Source organism: Biomphalaria glabrata, chromosome 5 (genome assembly GCF_947242115.1).
Source record: "Biomphalaria glabrata chromosome 5, xgBioGlab47.1, whole genome shotgun sequence".
Classification (NCBI taxonomy): Eukaryota; Metazoa; Mollusca; class Gastropoda; family Planorbidae; genus Biomphalaria; species Biomphalaria glabrata.
Window position 1 is genome coordinate 6,759,003 of NC_074715.1, and position 14,531 is coordinate 6,773,533.

The 14,531-nt window shown below is 32.4% G+C and overlaps 1 protein-coding gene across 1 annotated transcript; it reads left to right on the top strand.

The window, feature by feature from the left end:
• Positions 1–1,228: 1,228 nt before the first annotated feature.
• LOC106055503 (protein LTV1 homolog) lies at positions 1,229–13,998 on the top strand. The gene is made up of 12 exons (XM_056028491.1): positions 1,229–1,338; positions 1,622–1,765; positions 5,540–5,656; positions 5,931–6,071; positions 6,733–6,793; positions 7,124–7,289; positions 7,739–7,856; positions 9,434–9,570; positions 10,022–10,161; positions 12,326–12,381; positions 12,866–13,045; positions 13,865–13,998. The coding sequence occupies exons 2-12, from the start codon at positions 1,763–1,765 to the stop codon at positions 13,976–13,978; spliced, it is 1,233 nt and encodes a 410-aa protein (XP_055884466.1). The 5' UTR covers positions 1,229–1,338; positions 1,622–1,762; the 3' UTR covers positions 13,979–13,998.
• Positions 13,999–14,531: the final 533 nt, after the last annotated feature.

Consider the following 14,531-nt stretch of genomic DNA (forward strand, 5'->3'; position numbering starts at 1 on the left):
TTTGGGCATATATCTAGAGATTTTATTATTATTTTTTCCCGTGTGTCTGCTTTTACCAACTTATCATTTTTTTCCGTGATTGTCACCCCCAAAATGGTGTCGACTGGGGCGGAGCGCACCCATCACACCCCCTTCCCTAGTGACGCCACTGCTCCAAGAGATATCTCGAGATTTTATTATTATCCTTTTCAACGTGTTTGCTTTTGCCAAGTTATAATTTTCCCAACTTGGGTGTCACCCCCAAAATGGTGTCGACTTGTGCGGACTGCACCCTCTCCCCCCCCCCCCAACCAAATGACGCCACTGATCCAAGATACCTACTTCTTCCCAACAATCTCGACTAATATGTTGGAGTAGGCGTAGTAAGAAATAAAAGATGAGCCTGCACAACTTAATTGGTTTAATAGGCTAATATACACCATAAAATATCCATTGATACTTTTTCCATAGTGACCTTAGATACAATTTTTTTTTTTTTTTTTTACCAATGCGCGAATCTATAAATGAAGCTTGATTTATTAATGAAGAAGTCTGTGACCTTTTTAAAAACACTTACCTCCCCTGAAGTTTTTCATTTAAAAGTGTAATTTTTTGAAAAATCTGCTTGCTTATATAATTTTAAAAAATTAGATGGTTCACTTTCGGAAAAGAAAAAAGTAGCCGTTGCATCAGCACTTTGAATGCTCTAAAATATGACGATGTCCGATTTTCATTTTCTCTTCTAGTTTCTGAGTTCTAAACGGGGCGGATGGACGGCCAGACCACACAAAACTAATAGCGGTACCGCTAAAAAAAAAAAAAACACTAATAAAAAAGAATTAAATTCTTGCAATGTGATTTTAAAAAAATATATATCCATAAAACATTGAACTATTAATTAGATTATTATATTAGATCTGATCTAAGTGGTCTAGGAATCGTTTTCTTAGAATGGACTTCTGACTGCTGGACAGTGCTGGTCCTATGAAGAAACATTCGATCAAGTTATAGACGGGCTGGTCGTGGGGACAGTCGTCTCGATGGTCCTGGGTTCATATCTGTAGATTATCTTTAACTTTGAATGAAGACCCGAAACATGTAAAACATTTTAGAAACATTATACATACTAGACTCTATGGTCCAATCATGTCTCTATACATGTAAATGTTCAATTTCCACAATAGACAGAGAAATATATATAGGTTTTGTGTGTCATAATAAGACCTATATATTTCAATGTTTATAATCGTCATTTGTTATTTCCGGTTCCGTTTATTTTTATCACATTAGAATTAGATCTAAAGTCATATTTACATGCTTCTGGAAGTTCTGCTAGCTTGTTGGAGTATCTTTTAAAAAGTATTCTTATAACCTTTAGTTCTTAATCTAGGTTAGAGTCTATTTGTAATACATAAAATATTGGTCTAAATCTAGATCTCATATAATCTAGAATTTGAATTTACTCTTTAGTAGACCTGGGGCTGGAAGTATACCCAGTTATAACCCAGTACTGTATAAATAATAATAGAATAGTGTATAACTTATAAAGAGTCTATATTCTATATTATATAATATTAATTTTTTAATATACTCTACTCTATAACACTTCTATACTCTAAACACTAAATCTACTTACTACTAGTCTAGAAAAGAATTTAAATTCGAATAAGTGGAATCTAACCACTGCTTAAGTTGAAAGTTGGCTTAACCAGTTACTGACAGTACTTACACTCAGACTCAAGTAAAGAGTCACTGTGATCTGACTGGTAATCATAACATAAAAATGGTAAGAAATTGAAGTTGTAATGTTTTATTATTATTTGTTATTATAATTTTGTTTGTTGGTTTTACTATATTAAATAGTATAATATTATACTTAATAGAATTAAAATAAAATTTAATTATAATTATATAATAGATCTACTCTGGATACTAGAGTGTAACTAGACTACTACTACTAACTACTAGAGACACTGTATACAGACTTAGAATTAATAGAATGTTAAGATTTTTTTTTATCTAGATCTAGGTCTAGATATCTAGTAAGATTTCACTCTAAAGTAAAAGTAAAGCGTGATTTGTTAGTCATGCTAAATCAATTGTCCAATTGTTCTCCAGTTGTTGTTCCAACAAGTGATACATATGATATGGTGTAACACGTGTGTGAAATACAAACCCACACCTCAGTTGTATCCATAGTATCAAGTATATATGTTGTTGCAACAGAAAGTCATTGATCTAGTAAAAAAAACACACACTTATCTGCTGATGTTGGAGAAAGATTTGCTACGACCTATGATTGGCATGATTGTGCATTGGCTGGTGCTCAGCTTTTATGTATAGAGAGGCTATTCATTCATGAGGCAATCAGCAGTATATGCTAAGTACAGGTATTATTGTACTACTTGCAGTTCAAACTTCATAGCATAATATGCAATTAAAGCAATCAGTTCTCAGTAATAGTAAATAGAGTTTTTTTAAAGCCTAAATAAGCTAAAGTGTAATTGATATACAGATGATTTCAAGCTGCAAATCTGTGCTGTTGCTGCTACAAAGTAATGGCTGCTGAACAGGGTTCGTAGCGCTCCTAAAACTCCTAAAAAATGAAAAGTCTCCTAAAATCCTAAAAGTCTCCTAAAATTTTGTCCACACTCCTAAATTTTTTACCCAATATTTTTTAAAAATATAATTTTGCGTATTTCTTACTAAAAATGCGGGGAAAAAAAAACAACAAAAGCGTAACTAGGCATTCTGATCGCATGACGTTACGGGCTGGCTGTGTTAAAGAGCTGACCAGTGACCCGTCTACACCGCCTTTCACCCACTAGTGAAGCGCGACCTCGTGATTGAAGATGGCCTTGGCTCAAGCAAGCATTTCACCTGGCAGTTTTTTTCTGAAGTCAGCGTAGAAATGTTTGTTTCCTTTTATTGTTACCACTAAAGACGCGCTAGATCTAGTCTGTAGTGACTATTGTCTATAATTAGAGCAATTACCAGACTAATTTGTAGGCTACACCCCTCCGCCCCCCCCCCCCCTCACCTAAAATCTTCTTGTTGTAAGTGTAAGAGTGACTTCGCGTGGAAAGTCGGTAAATCTTCTAGATTTAGCTAGTATCTAGTAATAGTATCTAGATCTAAGTTAGATCTAGTGAAGATAATTCGCACATAACCTGAAAACTCAGTGAATTTTTGTCAATTTAATGATCTCGATACATCTAATGTCTAGATTACTCTAGAAATACGCTAGATTTATGATTTACGCTAAATCACTAGTCTAGTGAAGATAATGAGTGAAAAGCCCGCAAATTTAGTGACTTAGATCTAGACTCTAGATCTACGGTATATCCGGTGAAGATAATTTGCACACAGCCACGAAAAGTCCGCGAATTTTAGTGACTTAGATCTAGACTCTAGATCTACGGTATATCTAGTGAAGATAATTCTCACACAGCCGCGAAAAGTCCGCAAATTTTAGTGACTTAGATCTAGACTCTAGATCTACGGTATATCTAGTGAAGATAATTCTCACACAGCCGCGAAAAGTCCGCAAATTTTAGTGACTTAAGAGTTAAAGTCCGCGAATTTTAGCGAATTAGCTTTAGAGTCTAGATCTTCTGTAAATTTAGTGAAGATAATATTCACACAGCAGTGAAAAGTCCGCCAATTTTCGTGACTTTGATTTAGACTCTAGATTTATGCTAAATCACTAGAATATATAGAGTGAAGATATTTCTCTCACAGCCCTGAAAAGTCCGCAAATTTTAGTGACTTAGATCTAGAGTCTAGATCTACTGTAAATTCAGTGAAGATAATTCTCTCACAGCCTTGAAAAGTCAGCGCATTTTAATGACTTAGATCAAGAGTCTAGATCTACTGTAGATTTAACGAAAATATTTCGCATGCATGAAAAGTCCGTAAAAATTATTTCACTCGTAAAAGCCAGGGAAACTATGGTTGAAAAAAATTCTGCTAGGAAAAAAAAACGCGAATAGGTCTAACCCCCCCCCCCCCCCCCCCCCAAATCCAAAAGCCATTTTTTAGTAAGCAAATGTCAACTAAACATTCAAATAGACCTATATTGCCCTATATATTACTGGCTCTGTTTATGAGAAGGATTTAAGTTAACTAATAGAAGAATAAAACATTACCTCAAATGCACACCATGACTCTAGTATCTATAAGATACACATAGGAACTAATAATGTACATTTCCATCACAGAGAATACACATTATGAAGGCATCTCAAGAATGTTTCTTATTTTAAAAAAATGGAAAAGCAACCATTTGTAATGTTCTTAAATAAATCTTTGAAAAAAAATGGTTGTTTGATGTTTTGGGATGACAGTCAAGTTGTTACTAGATTAAAAGATAACTTTCGTTACATTTTCTGTGGACATGCCACAGCTGATAACATTGTTTCTGTGGCATATTGGCAAGAAATGTATTATTTTAAAATCAAATAACAATAATTGATTTGATAAATGCTTAGTTTTGTTTATGTTTTACTGTGTATCACACAAACGGACGGGAAACACACACACTTATCATACATTTCATCCTTAAAAAAACTCCTAAAATCTCCTAAAATTTTGTCATGGAAAAGTGCTACTAACCCTGTGCTGAAGTAACGATAGATAATTTCACTGAAGGCATCAACTGGGTTTATTAATTCATACATATTCAGCTGTTGGTTTGTGCATTGAAAACTGACCAGAAACTGCCAAGGAATTTGGAAATGAAAGTTAAGGACTAACAGGAATTTGTTTGAGAGGATATCATAGAACAAAATTTAAATCCTTTGCTGTCTACAATATGGATGAGGTGCCTGGATGTAAGTGTTTGTTGCTATTACCACAACTGGACATGAATGCACCTGCTCAGCTGCTGGTGTCAGGTTGAAACCAATGTTTATATTTTAATGAGGGACAATGCCATGTGAGAAACAGCCTCAGTGAGCTATCATACTGTGCAGCATAAAAGGATGGCTGAACATGGACTTGATGAAAGAGTGGACTGAATGATGCTGCTTTCATCTAGACAGGGTGGATTCTTTTGCCGTTGCTGATTTTTGATGTAATGCTTGTACACAAAGAGCAGACTGTTCACAAACAAATCAATAAGATTGATGCACATATTTGCTGTCATTCAATGAGGCTTAACATGTAAGCTTCAGACACTTGACTTCCCTGTTAATCAGCCATTCAAATATTTTTTCCATAACAAATGGGAGATATAAAGACAATACTGTTACACTTTCTAATAACTCTTATCTGGTATAATTTATATACATTAGTAAATGTAATGGATGGCTGCCTGGTCGTGCGGTTTGCGCGCTGGACCGTCGTTCAGATTTGTCGAGGGTTCAAACCCTGCCCGCTCCCATCCCCCGTCGGCCTGCGGGAGGTTTGGACTAGGAAGTAAACTATCTTCAACTCTGAAGGAACATCCGAATTATGTAAAACATTTTACAAAAACATGTATATCATATATATACATGAGTAAATTAAATGTATTATATTATTTATGTGCCAAATGTATATTCAGCAATTTATTTTACAGCCTAAAGCATTTAGAAAGAAAAAGAAGTTCATCAACAAGAAAGAAGCCACTACTTATCGTCTGATCCCTGGATACATTGAAGAAGATGACTCCAGTGAAGTGCTTTCTAAAGAAGAGGTTAATTATCTTTAGTTGGCTTTTAACAGACTTCAACACCATTATTCTGATTTTGCAATATCTTATTCCTCACACCTTTAATTTCATTTTTTCCTCAGTTTTTTATTTTTATCTGACCCTCTTTTTCTTAAGTCTTAGTGGACGATGAGCCTAAATAAAATAAAAAAAAACAAAAAAACATTTTTTTGGTCACGGCATAAGTTAGCAAACAATTATAATTCTAAGCAACAAGACATAAGTGAGGTTATCACATTTTATATATTTTACATTTTAGCTTGAAGTCAGAAAAGAAGAAGAAAGAAAGTATGGAATTTTCTTTGATGATACCTACAATTATATGAAACATCTTAGATCTTTGAATGAACAATCAACTCTTGTTAGTAGTGAGCAATTTACATTGGTACGAGATGATGAGGTAATATAAAAAAAAAATCATTACATTTATTTTGTAGCAGGTTTACTTTTATACAATTTTAATTCATGAAATCTTATATATTATTGAAGATTGAGTTAGATTGTTTTGCTTGAGATTTTACTTGATGAAATTTGAAGAGAAAGGCAACTAGGCTAGGGAATTAATAAAGCAACTTGTAATATTATTTGACAGGGAAAATATTTTCTTAGAAGCTAACCAAAACAAGGATGCTTTAAAATTTGAAAACCATTCTCATTAATGTAGCAAGAAAATATTACAAAATACTTTGAAAACAAACAAACAAAGCTTACATTAAACATAGTTGTATCAATTAGTCTAGATCAGTCATGTTAAATTTGTAGTAGGTCTAGACTAACAATAAAAAAAAAGCATTTATAAAATAAAAAAAAAGAGAACAACCTGAATTTGAACTCATGGCTCAAGCTTTCTCAGGCTTCTCTAACCAACACAGTAACCACTCTGGTAGTGGAGAGCCTATAAATATGGAAGATTGTATAGTTATCTATTGTTTCTATAGTCTCATCCTAATAACATGTTGTGTTCACTAAGACTCAGATGACTACCCAGCTTATACCACCACTTCAGTCAAATAATCTTAATATTTTTCAATATCCCTATAATTTTTTTTTTTAATTTCTAGTCTTTGAGCACTTGTGATGTCCCAGTATTTAAAGAATTCTTATCATCTGATGTATCTGAAGGTATATAATAAAAAAAATTGCTACTTTATATTTATAACAATACAATTTTATATTATGTTTTAATTTTTATGAGAATTTCATTTTATTTACTTTTCAATTAACTAAATATGTTGAAAATATTATTTCCATGCAACTTAATTCAATATCTTTAAATATTTTTAGCCTCTCTTGTGAAAACAAAAGCACTCTGATCACAATTTTGCTTACTTTACGTGCATTTTATTGCTGCAAAGTTATTTCATAAGTGTTTATTAGATATACAAAAATATTGTCTATAAACAGTTAGAATATTAATACTTTTTGATATATTTTATTTCATTAACTTTTTAGAAAAAGAAATTGATTCTGATGTGTTAGTTGCCTTAGATACTGCACCAGTTGTCAGATTTGATGATACAGAAATAATTGAGGATGGTGAATTTTTGGATGATGATTTTATTTCTAAAGCTGGTGGTGTGGTCTTTGAAGAAGTTCATGCTTCTGACAGTGATAATAGGTAGATATTAAAACTATTTAATTAGCAATTATGAAGTCTCAGAAATTATTTTTTTAAATACCTGATAACAGCATAAATACATTTTTCATCAACAGTAGTGATATGACACTGACACTTGATGGCAGATTTACATTTACTATTACATTAAATTTAATATACATTTAAAAATATTAATCTAGGTCATAATGTAATCTTTTAGGACTCATAAAACCTGATTGCCATCTTCTTTGTTATAAAATATCAGAATATTTAGAAAACATTTTTAAAAGGAAAGGAATCATATTCATTTTTTTTTTTTTTGCTAATAAAAAAATAATGTTAACAAAATTCTATATACCAACTACAATATATACTGTATAGGGCAATAGGATGTTGTTTACAATACTATATAGGTAAAACATGACAAAAAATTTTTGTTGTTTGTCACTGTTAAATAATCTTTGTTTTAGTTTGTATGAAAGTGAGTCTGAAATAACTGATGATGATGATGACAGTGAATGTAGTGAGTTACCATCACATGACAGAGGAACACTTCAAGATGAGATTGTTGAGGCTCAAACAGCTTTAGTAAGTTTGCACTCTTCTTGTCTTTTAGATTCAAGTTTACGATGAGTATCCACAAATACAAACGTAGTTTACTATCAGTATCTACAGTTTCATATATAGTTTAAATCTGAGAGTGCCCACTGTCTCATACAAGCTTGAAGCTCATTCTGACCTAATTTTTTGCTACTATATTATTTTAGTTGATTATTGCTTTTGTTTTTACCTTTTAATTGGAAGCAAACTATTGTTTATAAATGCAATAGCTTAGAACATTTTTTATGTAAACATTACAAGAAATATTAGTAGTAGTCTATATCACCACTTAACTCTCATGGGCATTTTCTTTATGCACAGGCATTTGTCTGTTTTTAATATCATGGAGATTTGCCTCTTTTCTACTTAATTTTTAAATTAGAATAAAAAATAAATACTAATAATAAATAATAAAATAATAAAAACTTGAACTTTAAATACAAGCAAAAGAAAAAATATTACTTTTTAAAAAACAAAGCTTTTCTGAGGGAAAGAACCACTAATTACTGCCATTTTTTTTTCCTGAAAATGGCTGGGTTAAGCTCCCTCTCTGCTATATAAAACACAATTAATTAATTAATTAGTACTAATTGATTAACTAAGTGGTTAATTTTTAAATTAATTCCTGAATTGTCATTGACTATGAATAGTTTAGCAAAATTTCAACTTGATCCGAGGATGGGAAGTGGGAGAAAAAACTTATCAAAACAAAATAAATAACATCTCTCATTAAGTAGCACTTTTACCCCTTTTTTGATATCTAAGAAAATAATTAATCACCATTAATTAATTAATTGGCTAATTTTTTTGATTGGTTCATGTCTTGTCGGGTACAATGAATAATTGTGCAAAGTTTTAACTTGATCTAAGAATGGGAAATGGGAGAAAAAACATGTTTAAACTTTCTACTAGACAGACAGAAAAAGTAAGCTTTGTTTAAAAAAAAAAAGGGAAATTATGAAACAATGTGAGAAACAAATATCTCTTCTTGGCTGAAATACACCAGGTGATTAAACATTTTCTATATGATCACATTCAACATTTTGAGATTCTGTAGTTGTCAAGAGGATTTATGTCGAGGTAAAAAAAAGTCTCAGCTGGGATAAGATGATACATTTTTTTCTTGACAACTTCCACACAAATGTTTCTATCAATGGAAATTGTTCATGAACTGGTCAATAGATAAATGTATTGGGAAAAATTATCTGAATTTCAATTCTTTTGTAACAGCTGTGAATTTCAGTTTCTAGCTATGAAGTGAATAAAACTGGCCTATCATCAAAAAGAAAGGGAAAAAAACTTGGAGCTAAAATGTGAACCAAACTCTACAACCATAAGGTCCACGATAGGTCAATTTTTAGTTTACACACATAATGAAATTATGTTCCCTCCATCCTGTTCTCTTTGTAGTTTACATTTAACTCATATTGCTCATATTGGTTCTCATTCTGGATCAAACTACTGGGTAAAAGCTTAATAATAAAAGTTTAAAAAAAAAAAAGAAAGAAATGTTGAAATACTACTTTTAATTGTATTCATATTCTTTTTTTTTCTTCTGATAAAAGATATTAAAAAATTTTGAAGAAGGACTTGGCTTTCGATGTTCTAACCAGTCTGATGATGAAACAGAACATGTCACAGCAGAAGATTATGAAAATCTCAAACAAATTTTGAATCAAGACAAAAGTTCAGAAAAAGAAACGTATGTAATTTCTTTGACTATTTAACTGTAATTTGACAAATTTAATGTCAAAGTACCAATTTTTGGTGTTATCTTTTTTTTTTTTTTTTTTTTTGGTGGGAAGCATGGTCGAGAGGCTAAGTGTGCTTGAACTTCACTTGTCTTGGCTCCCTAGAAGGGGGCTCAAGGTTTGACACCCGACTCGGGCAGAGTTGCGTTTACTGAGCGCCTAAAGGCAGCACGGAAATCCAACTTCTAGATACGCCCTCCCCCCACTGGTCCACAAATGAAATTGGACCAAAGCGCTCTGAGCATGCTATAAGCATGAAAGTAGCACTATATAAAAGCTATAATTTTTAAAAAAACAACAACCATTTTTGTGTATTATAACTTGTAATAAGGGTTATTTGGTATAAAACTAATTAATTCCAAATATAAAACAATGTGTTCATTAATATTTCATCTTTCTTAGATCTTGGGTAGAAGTACTAGACAACAAAGAAGAAAGAGTGAAAATTGACACATCACGTTATCAATATGATGATGTGGACGAGTTTGAATGGAAAGAAATCTCAGCCCCCAAAGTCAAGTTTGATTGTGTGAGCATTCTAAGTAAGTTGGAAATTTTATTTTGTAAATTAAAACTAATACATTTGTTTATATCCTCTTTTGCACTCGCTAGAGAACAATACTGGGAAAAATATAGTTAAACTCAGAACCATTATTTCAGTGCAGTGGGGTCACTAAAGTCAGTGTCACCCATTGCAGATAGCTCAAGGTGTGATCCCCCCATAAACTTTCCCCCAAACATTTTCTGAATTTTTTTTTTTATGGTTACTCACAATATTGTGAGTTAATTATTTAACATTTATTGATAGTTGCACATCTGTAAAATGAGTAAGTTAAGTAAAAATTCATTGTTTATGATATTTTATCAATAGTTATTACTAATATTAAAACCAGATTATCATAAACCAAAGACTCTTTCTTTATTAGACTTTAAAGACTTTTACATATTACAAAAAGGTTACATTAAAAGTTTAAAGTGTTTCTCAAGGTTTTTCCAGTGACGCTTATCTAAGCAAAAAAAAGTATGTTCACTGCCCCCATCATCTGTTTATCTGGGTGAATGCTGTAAGTTATCAAATATTAAAAATTAATTTGGGCACCCTTCACTTGATGGGGTCTTACTGAAGTGTTCTTTAGATTCAAGATTACTCCCTTTAATAACCCTTTGCTTATATCTTGATGGCGGGATGAAGGATTGGCTCTTCAAAGAACCCCTCTGTCTAGAGACCTTCATCAACTAGATGATCATATAATCTTAAAGACACTGCTCCTTGAGCCCTGATATGATTGTTATGAGGTTATGCAAAGGCTGGAACCAATCCTATGAGGGAACACTCCATTTTCTTATAATGTAATGAATGGGTGTGAATTTTCTTGAGGTTATATTGGAACAGAAGTTCTTCTACATCCAGCTATTGGTTCTGGCAATAATTTAATCTGCAAGCTAACCTAGCGGGGTCTGGGGTCAGAGCCCTGGGACCAAGTGCCTTCCTCCATTCTGAACTCTAAATGTATCCTCCTGTCTATAACACACATTTATCTTCACCTTCTCCTATCCCTTAGTCTGTTGAACTGTTGGGGCACCACACAAGATTTGTCAACTGTCTTTCTCAATTCCTCTGTCTTTTGCATTGAATAGGATTTCATTCAATGATAGGCCTGTCCATTCTCTGATGTTGTCTCCCATCGCTTTCTGTCTGCCTCTTCTTCTTTTTCCTGGTACTTTTCCCTGAAGGAAGGTCTTTGCGAGGCCTGGAAAACTTGTGATGTTGCCATAGAGTCTAAGTTTACATCTTTTGACACTTGTCTTATAGGTTTTAATCATAGTAAAAAGAGTTTATTTTGAAAAAGGTTGTATTAAAAAGGGGGGAGGCTGTCCAATATGCATGTTAAATTGTCTAATAAAGAAGGAGGCAGCACTGACCAATACTATTATGCAAGGTACATTTGAGGTAAATATAGCACATACATGTCTATAATGGGCCTTTTTCTTTTGTTACGCAAAAGTTGTCAATACAATGATGAATGTGGTAAAATAAAATTCTACAATCTAACAAATATGCTTAAAAGGATCACGTTTCGATATGTCTTCTTCAAAAAGTTTTGAATCAATATTGTTCAAGAGACAAGTGTAAACGAAATACATTTTTGAAAGGTCCTACTCAGAAGAATCAGCATTTCTTAATTGAAATAATTTAATTTTAAAACATAGTCATTTCAATTGGTTAATAATCAAATATGTATTTATAACTACATTGAAACTACATTTTTATTTTTCTGTTTCTTTAAAAGTAAATTGACTTACACTGCCCACCCCCTCGTTTTCAGGACATCGCGCGCGCATGCACCCCCCTCCCCCCCCACAACTTTGTCTTCCAGTTAGGAAAATGTTGCAGCAGAGCATGTAAGATTGTAATGGGCTTGATCTTAATAAATTCATCCTCATTTAACAAGGCTTCCACCTTTCAAAAGTGCAATCACTTTTTAAAATTAGTAGTCTGCATTTGTGAAAGTGCAATTTTTTTTCCAGTTGCTGTCCTCATCCTGTAGTGACTTTACTGGTTCAGTGGTCAAAAGCTTTTCTAATTACATTCACATCACTTTTATATTTAGTATCATTGATTCTATTAAGACTATTACTTATTAGGATTTATTATTATTAGTTTGTTTTCTATTATTTATACTTTTTTTGTTTCTTCTATTTTAGGTTTAAATTCAAACACTCGAAATTTACCAACTGATTTAATTCCACCTAAAGTAAAAGTAAGTATTATGTGATTTTGGTTATGTAAACTTTTCTGTCAGTGAAACGGAAATTATTTGTTTCAAGTTGTATTCTAACAGTAAAAAAAAATATGTTCTGTTGAATCTCAGCCAGCCCAGAACTAGGGTGCAGATTACATTAATAGACTGAAATGGAAAAACAAGTAAAATTGATAGACCTGCCACAGTCGCTAAATTTAACGTGATTTTATGTTTATTTTCACATCTAGTACTGTTTCATCCATACTTCAAGCCAAATAAATAGGATGTAGCTTAGAGTCAATAAAATACCGTACCAGAATTTTTCCTTTTTCTCTAGAATTTGCCTGTTACAGAAAAAAAATTAAAAAATAAATAGCACTTACTGAACTAGTAAAGTACATGATGCATTTTAATTGTATTTTAGTTTGGATGTAACTTGTTAATGTGTCAGAACTGTTTGATGCCACTCTACATTACCTTCTGTACTGTGTTATGTCATCAGACCAAGAAACCAAGTTCAGTTAGTGACAGTGAAAGAAGCCAACAGGGTTTGTCTCTCAAACAGTTGGAAAAGGAAATACATCAAAGTAGGAACACAGACAAAGCAAGTACATTTCGGCCTAAAGATGAAACTAAAGAAGAAAGGAAGGCCAGGAAAAAAGTGTTAAAAGAAGAAAGAAAAGTGAGTGACCTGGACATTACCTTAGCCCAGTGGTTCCCAAACTTTTTTCTGAACAGAATACTTGGCACATTCTGAGTATTTAGTGGAACATTTTGCTTATTTTTTAAGAGAGATTCATGGGTGGCTCACAAATGAATTATTCCAGTAGTTTGAGAAACGCCTATTCAGAGTGTTCCGCAGAACACAATTTGGGAAACACTGCCTTAGACAATTATTTAATAACTTTACTTAGATTAAGATTATGTCATTTCCTTTGTATGTTTTGATGTTACCTCAATTAAAGTGTTGCCAAAACTAAGATATTAATATTATAATGAAGGGGTTAGAGAATTAAGAGGGTAGAAATTTAGAAGGGTGAAAGTGCAACAGCGCCTGGTGATTACAAATGCCCAACCTGTGACCACCAAGGATTGACCTCCTTTGTCAAATAGAAGCATAAAATTCCACAGAAGTCTTTCCTTGAATAAACACATATGTAGACTGCATTATAGACAACATCACGAATCTGAGTTTGTAAACTATTACAAAAAATTGTTTTAAAAAATTATTACATTAGAAAATCATTCAAGTGAACCCCCTTATCTTAGTAAAATATTTGATTTGCATTGTATGCACTCAAAAAATCATTTTAAACTTAAATATTCACAAATAATAAATAATCATTACATTAATTTGACAAACCAGATTTGCAAGTGAAAACAAATTTATAATTTGATGAAAAGCTTGTTTCCAAAAAGTAGTTCACCATGCTTAAATAAGTTCTGTACAAATAGAATTTGTCACTCATTTGTGACCACTATTTCCATTTGCCTATTCCAGGACAGAAGACAGGAAAAGAAAGCCAACAAAGAAGTGTTTTCTCTAGAAAATGAAAAGATGAAAAAAGAAACTGCTGCACTGCACAAAGCAGTCAAAAGTGTCAAAATTTGTTAATAAAAAAATATCTAAACTAACTTGAATTGCATTTTTTTTTATTGTTTATCAATGAGCACTATAAGCTATACAGCACTATAAGCTATACAGCACTATAAGCTATACAGCACTATACAGCCAGTCATTTATTGCCCTAACACTAATGACTTTATTGGAAAGTGAAATCGGTTTTAATTGTGCTTATGCAAATTTATGAATGTAACTTTATAGAAATCATTTAAATTTTGAAATACAAAAAGTAAGTTTTGTCATTGGGTAATTGCAATTATTTTGAAAACTCTTTTTTTTTAAAATAAATTTGTTTCCATTTTAAGGATAGCTGTAATCACTTGAAGTGAACTTGATAGCTTTTTATTGGTCTCCTTCAGTCCTAACCACTTTGGGTCATCTCGTAGAACACTTTTTTTTCATGTGACTGTAGAGCCCTATCCACAAAATCGCAGGTTAAGATGGCATTCCTATTGGTGGTAGAGCCATTTTTCTTATGGCTTTTCTTTCACAGCTAGGCCCAAGTTTTATCGCTGTCCATAGCTTTCTTGGCTACCATCTCTCT